Raw genomic sequence first — 20,897 nt, 5'->3', positions numbered from 1 at the left:
TTTGTCGTGCCCATTGTTTAATGTGTATTGTTTTCATGTTTTCAGTGGATTTCATCAGGTGCACACAAGTTTTCAGATCGCTGTCGAAAGAGCAGTGCGATTGCGAAAAACTTTTGAACGAGTACATCGAAGATCGGATAAAACTAAGAATCGCTAATTCTACGGTGTCCGGTATAATAAAACGTTTTATATCACGTCTGAGGTATGAGATGTGACTGCTTGATACTTTCCAAAAGAGTAAGGATTTCCTTTAAAATTTCGAACAACAAATAATTGCAGAAAATTTACCTGTTGCCTCTTCCCGGCACTCGTCATCGCTCCACTCCGATTGGCTTTCCACCGGATTCGAGTCGAGAGACTGGTGATTGTGATGCGAGCTGTGACTGTTGTTGTGATGACCGCTCAAGAGATCCCGCTCCATCGCTAGCCGTTCCGATCGACCTCCACCCGTCGCTCCATAGCTCAACTCCTCGGAGATGTATCCACCTCCCCTCGAGGGAGTATTGCCGGCCGAGTTCTGCTGATGCTTTGATCTCCGCTGATCACCGGTAACAATTCGTCTCCTCGGAGCTCCACCACCACCACTATTCCGTGCTTCCTTCTCATAGTCTTCGTCTTCATCATCATCATCCTCTTCAGATTCTTCCTCTTCCGGATCGTCTTCTTCTTCCTCGTCCTCGTCGTCATCGAGCATGTCATCAGAATCCCGTGTTCGGCCCCGGTAAACGGCCTCGTTTGACAGCTGCAGGTCCTCGTCGGCCTCGATGTTCGACGAGGTTTCGTTGGAAGATTTGTTGCTTACCATCACATGGTGGTGCAGGTTGTTATTGTACTTGGGATGATGGCCACCACCACCACCGGCAACAGTGCTGTTGTGATGTAGATGATGGTTTCGTGGAGGTAACCGTGGTGATTGTGTCAAATGCTTCAGATGATGATGATGGTGCCGACTGCCACCCGAACTGCTGTCCATCGAACCCCCGGTATTTGAGGTTCGATAGTCGTGAATTATCTCACACGATTCCGTATCGGAGGTTTGCCTGGAAATAATGAAAGGATTAAGAAGCGGTTTTCATAGGAAATAGATCAATCTTACATATGACTGGATTCGGAGGGGTTTTTGTTGCGAGTTGCTTCCTTGATGGCTTCCAGTGTTCCCGGGTGCTTGGCCAGCATCATATTGTTGGCGTTTTTAACCCGTTCAATGGAGTCTCTTCGTGGTAGCGGGGGTTGTTGATCCATCATCTGCTCCATGTTGTTGGAGCCACTGGCGACGGCAAGCATCGGTCGGGACTGAGATTCTGCTAACCGTCGTTGGAGTTCCCGCTCGAACGGCGATTTGGGGTACTGGTTATTGTTGTTGTTATTGTTGCTGCTGCTGTTGCTCATCGGTGTCGGAAGAGGACCGTGAGCACCAGCTAGTCGACCATCCTGATGGTACTCGAAGCTGTTGCACGATTCTCCCTTGTTGGGGACTGATGATTTCGTTTCTGCCGTTGTAGTAACTTCGTAATCTTTGAGCTGTGCAAAGTCCACGGGACTAAGCTTGGGCGGAGACATCGGATCTACCTGGATGTCTCCCGGGTAAAGGTACTGTAGTGGATTTTGCTGCTGCAGTTGGTTGTTGTAATAAGATGTGGTGTGATGGGGCGCTATTCGCCCATCTAGATCGTCACGGTCGTTGGTTTTCGAATAGCTTTCGTCGGAGGAACTGACCGAAGGAGATCGAGGTCGCGAACTGAGGTCGTCCGTTGAGGACATTTCCCGAGATTCATCGAATTCGTGGGGTAACTTGGGAAGTGGTTTGATATATTGCTTCAGAAGTTGCTGCTGCTGGTGCTGGTGTTGCTGTTGATATAGCTGGTGCTGTCGGTTTTGCTGCTGAGGGTGATAGTTTTGTGCTACTGGAAAATTATAGTTGTTTCCGCTTGGCTGACTGGAGTTTTGCTGTGGGAAGGCGCTACTGCCAGTTGCGTATCGTGGAGGTTCATATTTGGGTATCTGTTGGATTTGTTGTATCGGTTTGATCACAGCATTTCCGATCATTCCTGATCCCAGTAGAGGTTCATTCTCAGCTGCCGTCACGTAATTGCTTTGGACAGCCCTATTGTTTGAGCTAAGATGATGACTGGCTGTACTTTCAGGCCTACTGTGATGATGATTACTTTGGTGATGATGTTGGTTGTGATAGTTTTTGTTGTTTCTAAGCTTGTGACCTCCACCACTACTACTCTGGTTCAGCTTGTTGAAATTGTTTTCGTCATTCACACTGGGATTTTCAATGATATTGTAGTTTTCTCGAATGTTATAATTCGGTGGCTGGTGCTGACTGCCTCCTCCATTGTTACCATGGTGATAGTCGTTTCGTTTGCTGTAGTTATAGCTGGCCATGTCATAGTTGTTCGCATGGTATCCGGCAGCGCCTGCGTGAATGCTATTATTGTTTATATTGTTGTGTTTATAAGCTACTTTGATTGGTGCTCCTGGATGACTTTGTTGTTGTTGTTGTTGTTGAAGCTGTTGCTGCTGCTGTTGTGACAATGGTTGCTGTTGTTGATAGTGACCCACGGGAAGTAGATTGGGACTTTCCAAAAAATTGTAACTTTCTTTTTTCGAGAAACTTTCATTCGCATTAGCCCATTTGGTATTTTTAACACTTCCGCTATCCATATCGGATCGCTTCATATAGTAACTTTGAGGCTGGACAACGCTTGCATTATTCTGCACGTGGCTAATGTTCAAATGGTGAAAGCTGTCCGTTTGGTAATTTGATATAATATTGGGAACCGGCGTTTGTCTATTCGAAGTGCCACCTCCCATACCCATTCCGTTCAGCATGTTTTCATTCTGTTCACACAAAAAGTAGGTCACCATGTCACCCTTACCCTTAACCTTGATCTGTCCCCGACAACGGAACTCAAAGTAACTTCCTTGCAAACTATCGACCACTTCTTGAGTCACCTGAGTGTAACCCGGAATACCTGTAGAATCCATTCGACTAGCAACATTCACCGTATTGCCCCAGATATCATACTGAGGTTTCCTTGCCCCGATAACTCCAGCTACGACTGGACCAACATTGATCCCAACCTTCAACATAAAGTTGTTATACGAGTTCTCGTTGATATTCTTCAATCGTGCCCTCATTGCCTTAACGAAATCCACTAATGCAGTCATTAACTTCCTCGTCGAATTCGGATCATTGGGAAGCATCTTATATTCCGGTATCAGCCCAACCGCTGCCATGTAGGTACTTCCCACAGTCTTAATTTTGTCGATCGCCTGGAATCGCTCCTCGCACAGCAGCTCATCGAAATCGGCTATGATCTCGTTGAGCAGTCGCAAACATTCCACGCCCTGGTTCGATCCATCCATTTCGGTATAGAACTCGTGGAAGTTCGGCACGCTGGCAAAAATCACCCCCACCTTGCTGTAGCTCTGATGGTAGAGGTCCTGAATCGACGACCGGAGCGTACCCTGCGAAGTGAAAGCAAAGCTGTTCTTTAAGCGCACACACAATTATTGATATTTTGTTTGGGTCGGGTCAGGTGATTCCGTTGGGAAAGATCAAACACACAAATCAACCGTTCTCTACAGCTTACCATATTGTTCCGGGCGAAATGGTTGTCCAAAAAGTGTGCGGCCACATGTGATGGGAGCAAGTTGTAAAGAATTCTCCGATTGCTCTGCTGTAGAACGGACATTTCCTTCTTCTCCTGGGAGGCCTGAAGCTGCCAAAGGAAGTCTAGGCGGGCAGTCCATTCTACTTGGCGACCGTGAGCCAGGATCGCCACCATGAAGATGATGATGCGAGCTAGCGAGATCGTGTGCAGTGGGATGGCCGACTCCACCCGTTGATCATAACAGTCGAAGATATTGGTATGCGATAGCTCGATGAACAGACAGTACATCACCCCCATTAGGGTGATCAAGACCGTTTTGACCATGATAGGTAATCTGAAAAGGGGGAATGCTTTTGTTGAGTGATCATTGTTTTATCGTGTTTGAAAACAGTTGATACCTTAAAAAGATGGAAACGGTTAGAAAGGAAAAGGCCGCCGATAGGGCAATGTACTGTGGCAGGGCACACTTCCGGTGGGCATAGCTTTGATTCAGTACGGATTGTGAGCTCATCTGCGGGTTGTGATGATCCGAGTTGTGGAGGAATGGATTGTCGGCTTCGTGCGCACTTGATTCAACCGTAGCCGCCGATGACTGGGCCAGTGGTTGATCGTGCTGGAATACGCCACTCCCCAAACTTCCTGCTCCATTTGTAATCGGACCACCACCCAGTGGGATTGCTTTCGTTGTAAAGTTAGTTGTGCACGGATGATCCGAAAGGCAGGTGAACTGAAATTCGAAGGAAGTTTTAAACAGGGAAGAACTACAACAACAGTAGAATACTTACCACATTAACCTGTCCGACCGAGTAGAGAAGAACAATGGTAAAAATGGTAATAGCTAATCGGAGGGAAAAACTCTGCGACAGATCCCAGAAAATCCACTTCAATCGTACGGCCAATAGGAGCATCAAGATGGCACTAATCCAAACGAAGGCAGTCAGGAAGAGCAGCAGTAAGATCAAGGTCCGTGGGAGTGCCGAAATCTAGAAAAAATTGAAAATCAACGTCTCGATCTACTGGAAAAACTTCCTCTAGGTTCAAAGCATATACCTGCAGTCCTGCACTCAGAATCAGCAGCAGCAAGCTACAGCCCATGGCGGTGGTGAACCCTAGATCAAAGTCCTGATGGTACTGGCGTTCCTTTTCCTTCTCGCGGAATTGCAGCGTGATCCGTTTGACGTGGACCGACTTTTCGCGATCGACGCTGCGCGCCTCGATGGCCTGTGATAGGAACTTGTTGACCCGATTCGATGGCTGATGGTACACACTGGAGTGACGTTTCTTGAACGGCCGCTTAAACTTGTCCGTCACCTTGTTCTGCGTTAAAGGTGATTTGGGTAGAGTTAAAAAAAATCGATTAATAAATGGACACCTTTTGATATATGGACTTTTTCTTTATTCACTATACAGATTGTAGGATGAAGTATAGTTTAGTAGAATCTACTCGAGAGCGTGCAAAAATGATGCAAACCAAAATTTCTTCTGTTTGATTATGCGTAAGGCTTGCTAAGGGTTTAAAATGCGCTTTGTGATTGATTTTTAATGGCAATATGCGTCTGAAGTGCGATTGTTGTTTACAAATGCCCCAAAACAGTGGTTATAATTAAACCAATAAACTACGTGCGGTGGATGCTTGATTTGAAAAACAACATTGAATTATTACTACATTTACCTACCACTACAGTATAGATCTTTTAAGAAGGTACCATCATGGACTATCAAAAGGTATAAAATTACAAAGTTCTAAGCAGAAAAGATAGATGCATTCAAATAAAAGCGTCTAGAGTTATAAATTTGAACAATGACATCACATTAATAGAGATTAAATCAAATTAAGTGGACATTTGACGGCTGAATTAAAGAACAAGGGATTCTGATTCCATTCATCAACTCTTAAGATTAAACCGAATGAATTTAAAATATTGAAGTAAAGTCTTCAATATAGTAGGCAGAGACACAAATTCCATATACCCCATTAAAAAAAACACTCGATCCCAACAGTGGAATCCAAGTAGTCTGGTGATAATTTTCCCGTTTTCCCATTTAATTGTAAAAGAGAAAAGGCGCGTTTACTACAGGATCGAAAAGAAAGAAAAAACAACAGCAACACCCCCACAGCAGCCCATGGATGCCGATTGAGTACTCTACGCTCGCTGCTGCCTGTTGGTCATTATCCAATCCATCCAAGTGTGCTCTGGAGTTGTTTTTCCTCATCCATCATCCTTCACATCGCATCCGTAGCTTGCTTCGCTTTGCAGAGGATGGTTGTGGGTAGAATTGTTTTGAAAAAGCGGTTGATGATTGCACGGATAAGTGTGCTATGCAAAAAAAGTGTTTCAAAGTGCTTGTTGTGTTAAGTTTTTTTTCCTTCTATTTGCTACTGCTTTTGTATGTTTCATGCGGATAAGTGTAAGTAAGTAGAATAAAAGTTTTTAGGAAAACGTGCAAACCGCGATGGAAAAATGGAGTTTTATGAGGGCGATTGTTTTTTGTTCACGATCTACAATTCAGTAAGAGAATGAAAAAACAGACTAGAATTCAAGGACGAGAAGAGTCGTAAAACGTAAAAACCAACAACAGATTGAAGAAAAGCAGTTTTTCGAATCGCTGTAGAGAGCCGCCACTTTAGAACGTCTTAGTAAGCCATGAGATTAGATTAAAAACATTCGTAGTTGAATGGACTCCATGAAAGTGACTTGTTTTAATTGTGCTTCAAAAATAAAGAAAACATACATTAAGAAAAAAAACCAACATTCTTAAATAAAAGAAAACTGGACGAACAAGTTAGAACTGATAAAGAAATACACAAAAACCAAAGAAGAAGAAAAAATCTTTGGGAATTGAGACTTCTCTCACTGTGAACGTTCTGCTCGAGTCCGAGTCGTATTGTAACGAGGAATCGCTGAGAGCAGCGGCCCCAGCACCAGTAGCAGCAACCATCTGGTGTTCCGACGTCGGAAGACCACCATCCGTGTGACCCATCAGGCTAGTGTTTTCTGTGGCCACCGCAGAACCACCGCCGGAAGCCCCTGAGGGAACCATCATCGGCGGTTCATGGTAGGGACTGCCGTGGAGCATTCGTTGCAGATGCAGAACCTATCGTAGTTGGTTTGGTAATCGTACAATGTGATTGTTGAGGTTGGCTTGTATACAGCTTGTGTGAAATTTGATGGTGAGGTTTGCTATTGTTATACCCTAAACCAACCCTAGCTCGAATTTGTCTTCCTTTTCCAATAGTAGGTGTTTAGGTCAGTCGAATGGGTTTGATTCTTCAAAATGGAGTACACTGTACCTCTAGCTAGTCTTCAACTTTTTTTGGCTTCCATGTAAAGCCCTGTTAATTTCATATCTGGACAAACTGTATAATAAATTAAAATCAGGGCTTCTGGTGACAAGAGACTTGCAACAGTCTGACAGTTTATTGTCTCTATGTAACATACAGTATTTTAAACCACGGAATGCTCGAGGGAATTACTTACGAAAACCTGAAGTTAAAAAAAAACTTGGCTTGGTACTGATAGAACATCTGTAAGAGCACATGTCCCATAAGGAAGTGTGTGGGTTCCATGTTGTAGAATATATTCATTTTCGGTCTTCCTTACATTCCGCGACATCGTAATAGTTCATTCTCCGTTGAACAATAAAGAAGGCGCTTTTGTTTTTAAGACGATGAAAATATTTATCACTTAAGCATGAATTGAAAAAAATATATGAAAGGAAGAAGAAAGAACAATAGAAAAATAGCACAAAAACAATAGATGATAGAAGGATAGTTGCTATCCATGCAGAAGAAGAACTCATCTCTCCAAGGGGAAAATCCTATGAATATTATTGTAACAACACTCAGCCGCAACATAGAATCGAAAGTCAAAATGATTTAACAAACGACGGTGGCCGAAACAATAGTAGGGGTGGGAAACTCAGTCTGAAACAACAAAACAGCTACACAACAGTTGTACTTTATGTATTAACCATATCCGTTACTGCTTTGGATTAGAAATCATTTGTACAAAAGCCGAATCCGACTTTGCTTGGTTGGAGTGCGATTAACTTGGTATTTATTTTAGTAGTTGCTGGCCCCATTTTTTTTTTTTGTATATTATTAAGTGTGTGATAATTATTTCGGTGAAATTAATTTAGCAAAATGTTCGATAAAATATTTCATAGCGCGTGTCGAACTTTTTTTTCTACACAACAACTAAAGCAATTCGAGCCGTTCGGTTTAGGGGATCATTCGTGAAACAGAGTAGGATCAAATCGATATTGTTTTTTTTTTTAAATTTTCTTTTTTATATTTTGGTGCAATATGAGAGTAATAAGAATAAGCTTCGGAAAGAAAACTACTTACCGGATCCTAGTTTTTTTTTACATATGATAAATAAAGGCAAATATACCGAAAAATAGAAGAAAAGAACGGAAAATAAAAAAATAACTTTCTGGCGATCGAAATCAGAAGAAAGGGGATTTTGCTACGTTTTGCAAGTTTGTCAAGCGTGCTGTTTTGAAATTTTTCTGGCTCTAGCAGCATCATATTGTTATTGCACATGCCAATTGTTTTTTTACTCTGGGCCCAAGGACAACTTTTGAAAAAAAAAAAAGATTTTTTTGATAATTTTTCACCTTGCTGTTGCATAAGATAATACAATCGATTGAAGCGCACGGCCATAAGCTCTAGCAAAACTAACACTAACAAAGCCTACAACATTTATCAACATATCACATCTGTAATCCCAAATAAAATTTGGTCACGTACCCTGCTGAGACTTCTAAGAACAAACGAAACAACTCACCTTGCGAGCATTCTTATCCAGGAAAAGTCCTGCGCCACCGCCGCTGTTTGCGGCACCAGCTCCCGGACCACCTATCGCACTTCCTCCGGGGAACGGAGAGCTCCCGGGGCCGGTGGCCATGTGCGAAAACGGAACCGGTACCGAGTATTTGATTGTGTGCAGCAACTGAACCACCACGTTGGATACATTCCGGAACGAGAGCTTCCGCCGGTTGGCCGCTCCGAGGGCCGACCGTACACCGAGGGTGTTGAGCATTAGAGGCTGGTTTTTTTGGGGTCGGGATCGAGGTAACATGACACAGGGCACATAACCGAAATGTTGGTCGAAGCCATGATAACGATACGAAATGGAACGAAAGGGGGAAAGAAAAACAACGGAAATATGATGGATTAGTTGATGAACCGGTCAATTGAGTGGTGTGAAGATCGTAAGGATTGTAGTAGGCAACACTGATAGACACGTTGGTTGTCAATGGCAACCAATCAATGAATGTGTCATGGAAATCACAAATCCTGCTTTTATGAGATTGAAACGTTGCCACAGTTAAACAATGGATTATTTATCAGAAAACATCTTCAACAAACAAAATCATTCTATTAGGTCACAGCGATTCAGACTGAATTGGTCACACATAACCGAACTTTCTTTCTCTAATTTTTTCCAATTAATTTTAAGCCGTTCGGTTGTATGTGACTCGCAATTCTTCCAATTTTATTACCTTTCTCCTGTGAGCAGGTGGAACTATAAAGTATGTATCGATCTGATTGTCCCTTAGGTATGAATCCCGTGTCTCGCCATGGCCAGCTTCCACTTCGTATTCGCCACCTAGGGCATCGAGCGTCGCACGGGTCACGTGAACTCGTCCCGGTTCTCCGCCACTCTCCATATGATTGGCCAACGTTACATCGTTGGACCACACGTCAAACTGCCACTTTCGAAGCCCGAGAACTCCGCAGAGTACTCGACCGGAATGGATTCCTACTCGCATGTTGAGAATTACATCGGTTTGCTCCACTACTGAAGCAATAGCATCGATCATATCGAGTCCCATTTCTACGGCACACCTGGCGTGATCGGCTCGGGGATCCGGGATGCCCGAAACACAGTAATAACAATCACCAAGAATCTTTATCCTTAGACAGTGGTTATCGTGAGCGAGCTGATCAAATCTTCCAAACAGTTCATTCAACAACCGGACCAATTCCTGAGCGCTGCACTGTGAAGCTAGCACGGTAAAACCGACTATATCGGCAAACAGAATACTGACATTTTCATGCTTTTGAATATAGATTTTGTGGAACTGTCCCTCAACTGGTGAAAGAATGTCGTTCTTCATCTCCATGGCTACGTGCTGGGGAAGCACGGATAGCAGCAGTCTTTCTAACTTTTCATTTTCATCTTCCATCTCCAATCGGGCTGCAATACAGTTCCTAGTGTCCAGGAAGGCACGCCTCTGAGCTCGTTCCATCATAACATTGACGACCAATCCGGCCACGTTGACCCCGACGAAGATCACCATATTGGCGGCCAACTGAAAAATAACAAACATTAATTTAAACTCCTTCGACAGATTAAAACCCAAACTCACCTGATGGTAGGCCAGGTACTGGAAGTTCTCATTGTAGATGTTGTACCCGGTCAGTCCGACGTGAATCGAGGGCAGAATGATGCCGAACAGCACCGCTTCCCAAATCTGTAGCGGCATCATGGCGTACGCCAGGAACACCACAAACACGATCTGCCACACACCCTCAGCCATCACCTCCCGGGTATCCACCGGGAAAATAATACCCACCGTTGGCATCGAGATGAAGCAAAAGGCCGCCGTGAAGAACAGTATTCCGTAGCATAGGTACGGCAGGTGTGAGTCCCGGATCAGTCGGAACTGTAACAGCGCCAGAACCACCGCAAACAGTAAGCACATGAAGGAATTGAAGACATTCTGAAGAATATAAATAAACAGTTATTAGTCTAGGCCCTTTAAACCCCAAAATAACCTACGCCAAAACTTACATGTAACGTTGGGGCCTGGTTGTATCCGAGGCTCAGCCCGGCCATGACGCCGCACAGGACGACCACCAGCGCCACCACCCCGATGACGGAGAAGCGCTGCAGCTTCAGGGTGTAGCGCTGGTACAGGCATTCCAGTTCGTTGTTTTCGAAGCGTAGCTTGTTCCATGGTCGACCGCGGGCGGCGTGAACCGCGTGATCCATAACCTACGCAAAGGGTCGCCGCAACAGACGCAGGCACACTCAAACACGGTGCTTTGGTAGCGCACCGGTGGTTCACCTTAGGTATCCAGGGTGAACGATTTTTTGGCCACAGCTTACGCAAGCGAATTCAAGCGATCTGGAAAAGACAGAAATTGAAGATAGTTTAAAACATGAAACATGCCATTTTTTATTTCAAAATCAATGAAAATATATAAATATTTAATACATAAATAAATCTTCCTCAGGAAACCTTCCTCAGGAAACCTTCCCCGGGAAACCTTCCCCAGGAAACCTTCCCCAGGAAACCTTCCCCAGGAAACCTTCCCCAGGAAACCTTCCCCAGGAAACCTTCCCCAGGGAACCTTCCCCAGGGAACCTTCCATAGTCTGCAATTCATGTTTTTGCTGTAATCTTCATCGAATTGTAGCACTATTTTTTCGGCTTCTTAAAGTTATGTAACAGATAATATTATAATTCCTAAAATCGAATGTGCGCTTTCACACGCTAAGTTAACAACAACTGATTCGCCAATAAATCAATGCAATTCATCTTCTACATATGTGCCAAGTGAAAAATTTCAGCCATTCTGAAAAGCATTCCTGTCAGATATATTTCCCAAATCATACATAAAAATGATCAGGCAGAAAATAAATAAATTCACCGCAGTCGTCGGACACTTATTTGAAAAGGAGATTAGCAGCAAGCCGGTACTTTCGTCCGAAGGAGCTGTCACTAGCGATTTACTTAAACTATGGATGTATAATAAAGTCTCGCTAATGACGCAACCAGACAAAATTTAATGGATACTTGTCACTAGTGGGATTACGATTACCACCAGCAGACGGGCGACGACGGATGACCCGCGAACAAAAACTCGAAACAAATGGTTTGATTTTTTTTTCGTTGCAAAAACTAGGCGGCAGCACGCACCAAACAGCTTAACCGCGAATATCAGCACAGCAAGCAAGCAACCAAACGCAGTAGGCGCTTTATTTACATTTCAATGTAGCTTAGCGTTGTTGTTTCGTTTCGGTAGCTAGCCAACTTTGATGACAACCATGAAGTGTCTGTCACCTCAGCAACCCTTGAACGGCGGCCGATTTCGGATGAAAATTCATGAATATCGTCAAACGACGACGACGACGACAACGAGAGACCACTTGAGAGTTCGATTCCCATGAGAGAGCGTGAACTTTTTTTGCGTTCGTCCGTTATTGCCGGGTTTGCTGCTTGTTTATGAAATGTAACCGGTTGGAGATGGCAGTGGAAACAACAAACGACCAAATATACCGAAAGCTTTGGGGGTTGATTTTTTTTGCTGTTGTTTTGGATCGCCCAAGGGCGTGGAGTGGTTTATGGATCAACATTGCACACCGAGATGTCCCCCGGGATAGATGGCACCACTTGTGGCAGGGTTCAGGTTTTTTCCTTTACAGATCAAGGAAAGACTTGTTTTAAAGGGGCAAAATCTCAGCTGCCTAAAGCAAATTGTATAGTATCTAAATCAATTCCGGTGGTCAGAGCTCAGGATAGTTAGTTGACACATTGGGTTGCACCCGAGCGCATTAACACTATCCTCATGCCTGGTGTTACTAGCAATAGCTCAGTTTGTCAATAACTTATCGGTAATAGATAGCGTAAACACTCCTTCGCAGCAGTAGTGGAACTGTCTTTAAGGTAAAATAAACGACAGCGACCAGCGATAAAGGTGTCAACTAATAAACAACAGAACCGACACCTGATGTCAGAGCGTGTATCTCTACATTCAGATGTACCTTGTATATGGGGTGCATTAGCATTATAGCGTGTATTTGTTTGCCCTGGCAGAAGAGAAATCAATCTACGATGCATTTAGTAGGCCACGCCACGATTGAATGGCGGGAAGCGGGTTTTTAATGGATTGCTACGATGGTTTTCGAACATGGAAAAGTTTGTGACTTCTCGAAAATGGTTGCCTTAAAATCCCGAGTAAATGCTATCATTTGTTCTGCCTCGACCGGGAGTGTCTCAGTGACATATCTGTCAATGCATGTTTCAAATGACATGGCCTACTACTACCGTGTGCCTACTCGATGCTTGATGGCGATTGAGGTTACTGAGATAAGAGTTGCATTCTGTCTTTCCAACAAATACCGGAAGGAATTCCGCGGAACCAACTCACGCACGCACTACTGTCTGACTACCGTATTTATTCAAAAGACGGCAATGAAATTTGCGGTAGTTTACATTCCAAAGCCCTGGTCATGTAGTAACAGTGACCGTCACTCGGTCACAGTCGCCTTTTATGAGACACCAAAATGTACGAGCAAAGCAATTCATGCCATCATTCTCATGTCACGATTCACACATTAAAAAAAAAGACAAACGATATATCCATGGCGATCACATCAATTGCAATTGCATTGGAATGGAAACAGTAGTGCAGATTGTGGTGTATACCGATAAAATTGGAACAAGCTGACGTTCTGGCGTGGCCTTTGGGGCGGAAAAGACTGTTAATGAGAGGATTGGACATCATCATCATCATCATCATCGTCTTCGTTTTGTTTTCATCGCTTTATCATAACTATGTAGTTGGTTGGTAGTCCACCGAACCACACCCTTCTCGTTAGGGTAGAGTGAATAATAATAAGTGGGTTGGCTGCTGGGATGATGTCACAATTCTTAAGCTCTAACTATTGCTTTCGTACCATTTATCAACAACCGAAAGATGACGCCCGCCCAGACGTTTTTTTTTCTTCGAAATTCGGACGCAATCTGATACGAGTTTTTTTCCTGCTTTGACATCTCCATTTAAATTATGATGAATTGGGGGAGTAATATACGCAAACAAATATGGAATGGGAGATTCCACTATGGGGACGATGAGGAGGACTCAATACTGTTGACTAAGACTTTTGACCAAAACTTCTTGATCAAGACTTGATTCAAAGTCTTGAATCTGGAATACTGACTTAAGTTTTCAGACTATTGATTCCAGTTGACTTAAAACTGTTGATCCAAGACTCTCGGTCAAAACGTCATGAATCTAGACTACTGACCCCAAACTCTTAACTCCATATTTCAGGTTCAAGACTCAGTGCCCTCACTTAAGACTTTTGACTTAATTCTCTTGAATAAGTAGTTTCAGTAATAGATATGAGTTAAAAAGACATAAAGAAGTGAATGAGGTATGCCTGCGTGGTAAAATACAGGACAAATATTCCAAAAAAATCTTTGAAAGTTTTAGATCAAAATATGTGAGTATTTCTTCATGTACGCTAAAGTTCAAGCTAAGGAAGGACTGCAGTATCGACAGTGCATTATGGGTCCAAGACCCATAAACTACCGATGGGTAAGGTGTACTGAAACGAGTTATATGAGCAAATTCGGACGTTCAAGCAGCTACCAGCTGGCCAGGTATATACACGGATGCCGGAATATCTGTAGTCAATCTGTAACAATAAAAATGTTACCAATTTTTAACTGGTTGGGTAGCTGATTGATTCGTTTTTTTTTTTTCAAAATATTCTGTCACAAACACATAATACTTTATTCATTAAAGTTCACACGAAACCATGTTATCGGGTGGAGGGTATACTTCGTTGTCCAATAATATTATCTAAAGAATGCACGTGCACCCATGGTGGATTTATAACATACATACATACATTTCATCCTTCGATTTTTTAAACTATTCAATTTTTTTTACGTTATTTTGACTCTGGAAAGTAACCTTAATTGTCCTATTCGATTCAGGATTAAATTTACAATAATATGTAATTCTGTTGTGGATTCAGTATTCAAAATGGACACAACGATCCATAATAGGAATTTGATGCCAATATCAAAATTTGAATCGAACGACATCTCTGACTGAAAGTCGCTGCGTCATCGAAACACAGATCCAATAGAGGAAAGGAAACAAACCAGACTATAAATTCTTTACTACATATCAGGTTGCCTAGGACAGGCTGGATTAGTAGAACCTGCAGTGCGCGTCACCGTCCTATCGCATTGTTAGGAGGAATCGCCTGGAGGTATATTATTCCACCAAAAAATCGAGTTTGTTTACTGTTGTCATTGGTTTAGCTGACGCGGATACCGTCGTGATATTCCATCCATAAAGCCACTAGGCCCGTGTGTCAATCAATAATAAACATTCTAACCCCTCGTAGGAGGTTATGTTTGTGCATGTTGAAGTGTTTATGCTGCCAGTTTCTCCTTTCGAGGCAGCTGGAGCCGAATCGAAATACGATGACATGCTGTGCCTCGCATGCTGTTTCATAAAATCCACAGCCAACCAACCAACAACTGAATAACTTCCACCTAATCGGCCTGCTTTGATATTGAACTTATTGATGGGTGGGATGAATGGATCCGATCGGTCGTCTTCCTCCTATAGGAGTGCTTTGTTTTGTTTATGTTGGCACAATGCTATAACATCTGAATCGTAGTAGAAGACAGGTTTCTGTCAGTGCACAGTAGGCAGCGTAGTAAGAAAAAATGTTTTGACGGTCTCCATCGTTCGCTAATGAAATTCGAAGATGTCTCTCTCCAAACAGCGTCAAGTGTCAAAAATAGCTGCTTCTTGGCGAGTTTTGCTTGCATTCGGTGAACCATCATAATTAGGGTATTTTTCGTTGGTTATATTTTTACTAATTAGTTGCGATTCTGTGGTAATTTTTTTTTCATATTTTTAGCGTTTTCATTGTTGTCTGGCGTCTTCAGTTGGTTTACAATGGAAAGCTTCTTCAAAAGGACTAGCTAATCTATGTAGTTCTTCGGTAATTTTTTCGATTATTGACCATATTGTGTGAATAACAGGGTTGCCAGGCTCCAGAGACTGCTTATAGAATTTCAACGCGTTTAACTACTTGATTTTAATGTTTGGTAGTAAATAGTCTTACTTCATACTATACAAGGGTGATAATTCATATGTCCATTTTTTATTCTCATTTTGAGGATTAAACCATCCTAACTTCAACCAACTACTACCCTACAGCGGGCAGCTAGTCTCGGTTAGCTCCTCGAGTGAATAGAAAAACATATCCGAGGCAGAAATTATTATTGGAGGACCAACAAAAAAATCGTTTGGTATTCCATTCGCAGCCGCTATGCCAAAACAACCGGACCGGATCAGGTAAACTCCGTCGAAACTCACTCCACCCACGACGACGCGATTTGTTCCAAGTTAGAGCTTGGCTTGGCTAGGAGGAACAACGTTGCGAAAAACGGAATCCCGGTCCTCTTTTACTGTACCATGAGGCAAGGCCATCAAATTATCATATCTGCGCGGAACGACTCGACTACAAGAGACGAGCCGGTCTCTCAGAGGGTGTTTGGTTATTTTGTTTTTTCGATTTTTTTTTTTTTATACCGACTCTGCAATTTTTTTTTCTTTTTGTGACAACACAAGCTTTTCGAGACTGTGCGGCGGTTTTCTTGTAGTCTCAAGTCTCTGTTCCGGTGTTCCCTCTGGAGAAACGCTTTTGGGATGTTATTTATTTCAAGAGTTGTTTTTTTCTGTTTTCTTCATCTCCGAAGATATTAAGCTCAGAAAGACTCTGACCTCGACAAATTAAATTTCGATGCCCCCTTCAGAACATCCGCCGATTGTATCCTCCCTTGTAACTTATTAGCGGTTCATGGAACTTTCAGGGGAGGAATGGCTTCGGGGCAGAGTTCGTGATAAGAATATTTCGTCTGTCATGTCGGTGGAATGCTGTCGGAAACGATTGGTCGATTGTTAATATGGGGGTTTAATTTTTGAAATCCAGTTTTAATGAACAGGAGGGATTTTATTGTTTTATTCAAAAACGTCAGGACGAAAAGTTAAATTGGACTGTGAAATTGAGAGGTTTTAATTTATTGTAAACTAAACTTATTTTATTTTGTTCGTTAGAATGAAGGATAGAAGAAACTCAATAGGAAAGAACCATTACCATTCAGATACCGACTGGTTGACTTTTTTTCCTCCAGGGGATGCGGTCCATTCTCGTTTCATTCGAGTAGGAAATTGCGATGATGTTGCGCTAGCTATTTTACAACGTGGATGCCTAGTAGGGTGGCCATTATTCTCCAACTTTCTTGAAAGCTACCTCAAAACTTTCAATCCTAAGGTATCCCTCGAAGAACTTGAAATTTTTATTGAACTTTCTATGGGAAAAGTAAAAATTGAAAAAAAAAATCATAATCATTCTGAAACTACTGTAGAACCAAACATACTTGTATGTCTGTTCTGGAACGAACAAATTAAATTAAACCACCCTATTGAATCAAAAGGACCCAGAGTAAAGGGTGTTCGGATAAAAAAAGTGGTCAACTTAAATTCGTCGTAGTTCATAAAAAAACTAAGAATGATGCTTCTACATCAGGGGTCGGGGAACTTTTTGAATCATTACCCCAAAACATTTTTATTTAGGTTGATATTACCCCATAACGAAGAGCAAAAAAACGAAATCGAAATTTTTTCGACATCTTCATATCATGCACCAACAAATTGCAAAATGAAAATATATACTTTTCACTCACAAAATATTCACTGTTACCCCCAAGAATTTCACTTTTACCCCATTTGGGGTAATTTACCCCGGTTCCCCGACCGCTGTTCTACATAGTTAGATTTTTACATTATATCTATAATTATCAAAATGGTGTCTAAGCAAGAGGAGCTACGGATCAAAATTTTGTACATACGTGGTAAAATCAACGTCACCAAAGTAAAAAAGTGTTCGGAGAACGTTTGCCGACAACTAGGATGCCTGGATCTGGGGGAAATCGAAGACCGAGAGCGGCTGTGACAACTAGAAAAGTGGCTAGCGCTTTCAAGCGCAAACCCAACCTCTCCGGTGGTAGAGATGTCGCAAATAAGTTGGGAATATCGTCTACAACCGTGCATGAAGCTAAAAAACGATCCGGACTATCGACTTATAACAAGGTAGTGACTCCAAATCGCAACAATAAGCAAAACCTTACGGTAAAACAAGATCTCGGAATCTGTATACGACATTGTTGACAAAGTTTGCTTGCGTGGTGATGGACAACGAAACCTACGACAAGGCAGACTTCAGACAGCTTCCTGGACAAGAGTATTATACAGCAACCGGAAGTTGAAAGGTGGCAGCCATTTAAAACCATCAAAATTGCCGCCGACCGTGGCCTAGAGGATAGCGTTTCAGTCTTCTAAGCCAGAGGTCATGAGATCGAGTCTCGGTCACGGCATACATAGTACTCTTTCTGTAGGCTGGTGGTGTTAGCATTAGTAAGATGCTAGCCATTATATCCTTTAAAAGATGTACGCTTTAGTCTTAAGTAGAATTTAGATCTCTTCAAAGAAACATGAAGTTTCACTGAGATCCTATATGTGTGTGTTCGTTTTAAAATTTGCCAAGAACTATCTCGTTTGGCAAGCTAAATGTGCGTTTGGCTTGAAAAGCGATATTTTGTCTGCCGCGAACAACATTCAGGTTGTGCCCAAGAATCTCAGAAAAAAATCTGATTGCAGGCGTCGAACGAAAGGCTCGCCAATTTGGCCGGAATCTTAACTGAGTATTGTTTTCATCTTTTATACATATCGAACTTCAAAATGAAAGCTTCTTTGATTTTTTTAATAAACAAATAATCGATAAACACACAATTTCAGTTTGATCACTTTTTGATCCGAACACCCTTTAATCTGCCCATCACTACCCACCACGCTCAATTGGAGCAAAATTCCTCTTGATTCGGTGTGGCGGACCCTGAGTCAGTGTTTTGTAAGCAAACGACTGATTGCCTGCTCTAGGGTAGTTGTTTATGTATACTTAGGAAAAACTGTTATTTTCGTATTTTTTTTCCTTTCTAGAAATTTTTGTCAATTCTAATCATTTTCATCAGATTTGAATTTTTGTCATCGATGTTTTTTTGTCATATTTGTCATTTTTGAATTTTTATTATTTTTTGTCATTTTATTAGTTTTTATCACAATTGTTACTTTTGTTTGAAACTCGATTTATTCTGTCATTTAAATTTATTTTTTTTAGGGTGTGTGTGTGTAAGTAATAAGTGTAAGACCACTCTAGGGATAAATAGATGGTTCATCCTGATGAAAAATTAAGCCTAAGATGCCTTATATAAATTCAAATGGAACACATGTGATTAGGAGAATCTTAGAAAATCGATTTCTCTTAACAAACATCGTTGTTTTATGTATTTTTAAGCCATGTGGTGTCAAAAAAAAATTTAAAAAAAATTTAACAAATGTCAGGGAATGCTATAATGTGCCCAATAAACAAGAGAGTTAGAGCTATTAAAGTTTTTTCACTTCTGCTAGAAAAATGATGCCTGCCAAATTTCATACAAAACCTCTTTAAGCTACTCCTTATAGTTGATTGATCAAGTTTAAATTCGGCATGACGTCTTCAGGCAGATAAAAAACAATTTTAGCCGCCAAAATTTTGATTCCGAAGCATAGGTTTTTTTGGACCACTCTAACCAGGATGCAACTTTCGGCATTGAATTTGATCTGTGGGTGTACGTGAAATTTTCTCTACTACCTTCACCTTGAAACGCGTGCACTTAGTTTCTATGCAAATGACATCCAAACAGTCTTCCTAAAGTGATCACAACAAACTACTGATACACCTGATACACCTGACCGTTTGTTATTCTTAATTAACATAAGCTGAGGTGATTTTCTACATGTTCATTTAATTAGTATTTACCGCTGCTGCCCCCTTTTTTTTTATTATGATGAGTAGGTACATTTTATTCCTGGTTGTAAACATCATTTGCGAAAATCATCATCATCATACTGCTGCTTACCCTTTACAACAGCCTTCTTATTTTCCCGCTATCTCTGCATCGGTTGACATTTGACCGTAAAAAATAAGAATATTATCGTGCTCAACCGACGGAAAATTGCTCATCTTACTACCAACAGGCAAAAAGTGGTCGACGAGCAAATCGCGCTCTGGTTCCGGCAGAAGCTTACTAGTGATTCCCATGGACATAATCTCCGGGCGAGGAAGGGGAAAAATATGGTAACAACAAACTCTATAATCATCTGACTTTTTTTTGCATTTTTTTGCTTATTGTTATATGGCCATTCTGAAATTACAATTTGCTGCATAATATCAGCAGAAAGATGACTTTATGATGGGCAACATCAACAGGTAACGGAGATGAAATAGATTATATTTCAGTGCGATTTTTATTCCGTGTACACACTCGGAAATGGCGAAACTCGACTACTTCTTTACTTCACGCTCGGTAACACATGACGATGACTAATGAGCATTCTATAAGTCATTCGGAAATGTAAGCACATTATTATGGCTAGCTGTCATTTGATGGCCTTTTTTCTGTTACGTCGTAGTATGCTTTGCCTTTTCCCTTGACGTAATGTCCTTCGATTTGCATTCAACATTTGATTCGGATGTAAATCATTCCAATCGGTACAACATTCAAAAATTAAGACGATTTATCAAGTCCTCCAACATGAATTAATCAGGATTATTTATCATTATTAATCATTTTGGTCGGTACCATCAATCCCTATGTGCGTGCCTTGCCTTGTCATATCTGTATCGCAAAATCCCAAATGGCAGACATCAAAAAAGCGTCTCGGTGAGAGGAAAGTTTATGAAAACAGCATGTCAGTCGGTCTTTTGGTCAACAACAACACAGAGTGTGACATAAAATCCAGTCGAGAAAAGTGAAATGAAGTATCCGGAAAAATATGGGAAAACTTTTTCATTTCATTTTCATCATTAACGCTCTCTCTAAGCAACAGCCAGACGATACCCTTCGCAAATCGTAGTAGGCTTCGAGAACGTTTCGTGTCGTTCGTTCGCTGTTGATAATTCCTTAAGCAGAAAAATGTTGTCTTCGCAAAATCCCTAGGCTACACGAAAAACAAATGCGTGTATGATTGATATCGAAATAGACCATGGTGTCTTCTTTCCATGATGGTGCCTACTTGGATGAGAATCGTCGTCGTCTTTAGCGAGGAAATGGGATCAAACATTTCAAATGCCAGCCTATCTACAAGCTGTGTTTCTCGTCGATAACTTTTATCAACTGGCTGTTGGCCCGGGGGAGAAAAATATGTCATTGACCGACCGGTTTCATTCCCGGTGTGGTCCGGGTTCCGGGTAGATAATCTGCTCCAGCCAGACAATCATCGTAACATGCCTTCAGGAGGTTGGTGAGCTATCGGGAATTATTTCGCATAGCAGCGGCATCATTCGGTGGCTATTACAAACCGATGTCCATATGCTCCGGAACTGGATTACCCAGCTAGATGGAG

The 20,897-nt window shown here is 41.9% G+C and overlaps 1 protein-coding gene across 2 annotated transcripts in view; it reads right to left on the bottom strand.

Moving 5' to 3' along the window:
- The window catches only part of LOC129743241 (Ca(2+)/calmodulin-responsive adenylate cyclase), a 76,091-nt gene that overhangs the window by 8,142 nt on the left and 47,052 nt on the right, over positions 1–20,897 (bottom strand). The window contains exons 3-12 of one of the 2 annotated variants that reach the window (XM_055735219.1): positions 10,427–10,763; positions 10,002–10,355; positions 9,132–9,944; positions 8,414–8,674; positions 4,674–4,940; positions 4,409–4,606; positions 4,022–4,350; positions 3,603–3,957; positions 1,097–3,477; positions 289–1,040 (exon numbers count right to left, since the gene is read on the bottom strand). In XM_055735219.1, coding sequence (XP_055591194.1) covers positions 289–1,040; positions 1,097–3,477; positions 3,603–3,957; positions 4,022–4,350; positions 4,409–4,606; positions 4,674–4,940; positions 8,414–8,674; positions 9,132–9,944; positions 10,002–10,355; positions 10,427–10,627 — 5,911 coding nt within the window. In that variant the 5' untranslated portion in view covers positions 10,628–10,763. The remainder of the gene's footprint in view (positions 1–288; positions 1,041–1,096; positions 3,478–3,602; positions 3,958–4,021; positions 4,351–4,408; positions 4,607–4,673; positions 4,941–8,413; positions 8,675–9,131; positions 9,945–10,001; positions 10,356–10,426; positions 10,764–20,897) is intronic. The other variant, XM_055735225.1, reaches the window with a different exon arrangement.

The sequence above is a fragment of the Uranotaenia lowii genome, chromosome 1, assembly GCF_029784155.1.
Source record: "Uranotaenia lowii strain MFRU-FL chromosome 1, ASM2978415v1, whole genome shotgun sequence".
NCBI lineage: Eukaryota > Metazoa > Arthropoda > Insecta > Diptera > Culicidae > Uranotaenia > Uranotaenia lowii.
Note: the sequence above shows the minus strand (reverse complement) of the source record. Positions and strands in the feature narration are given on the sequence as shown.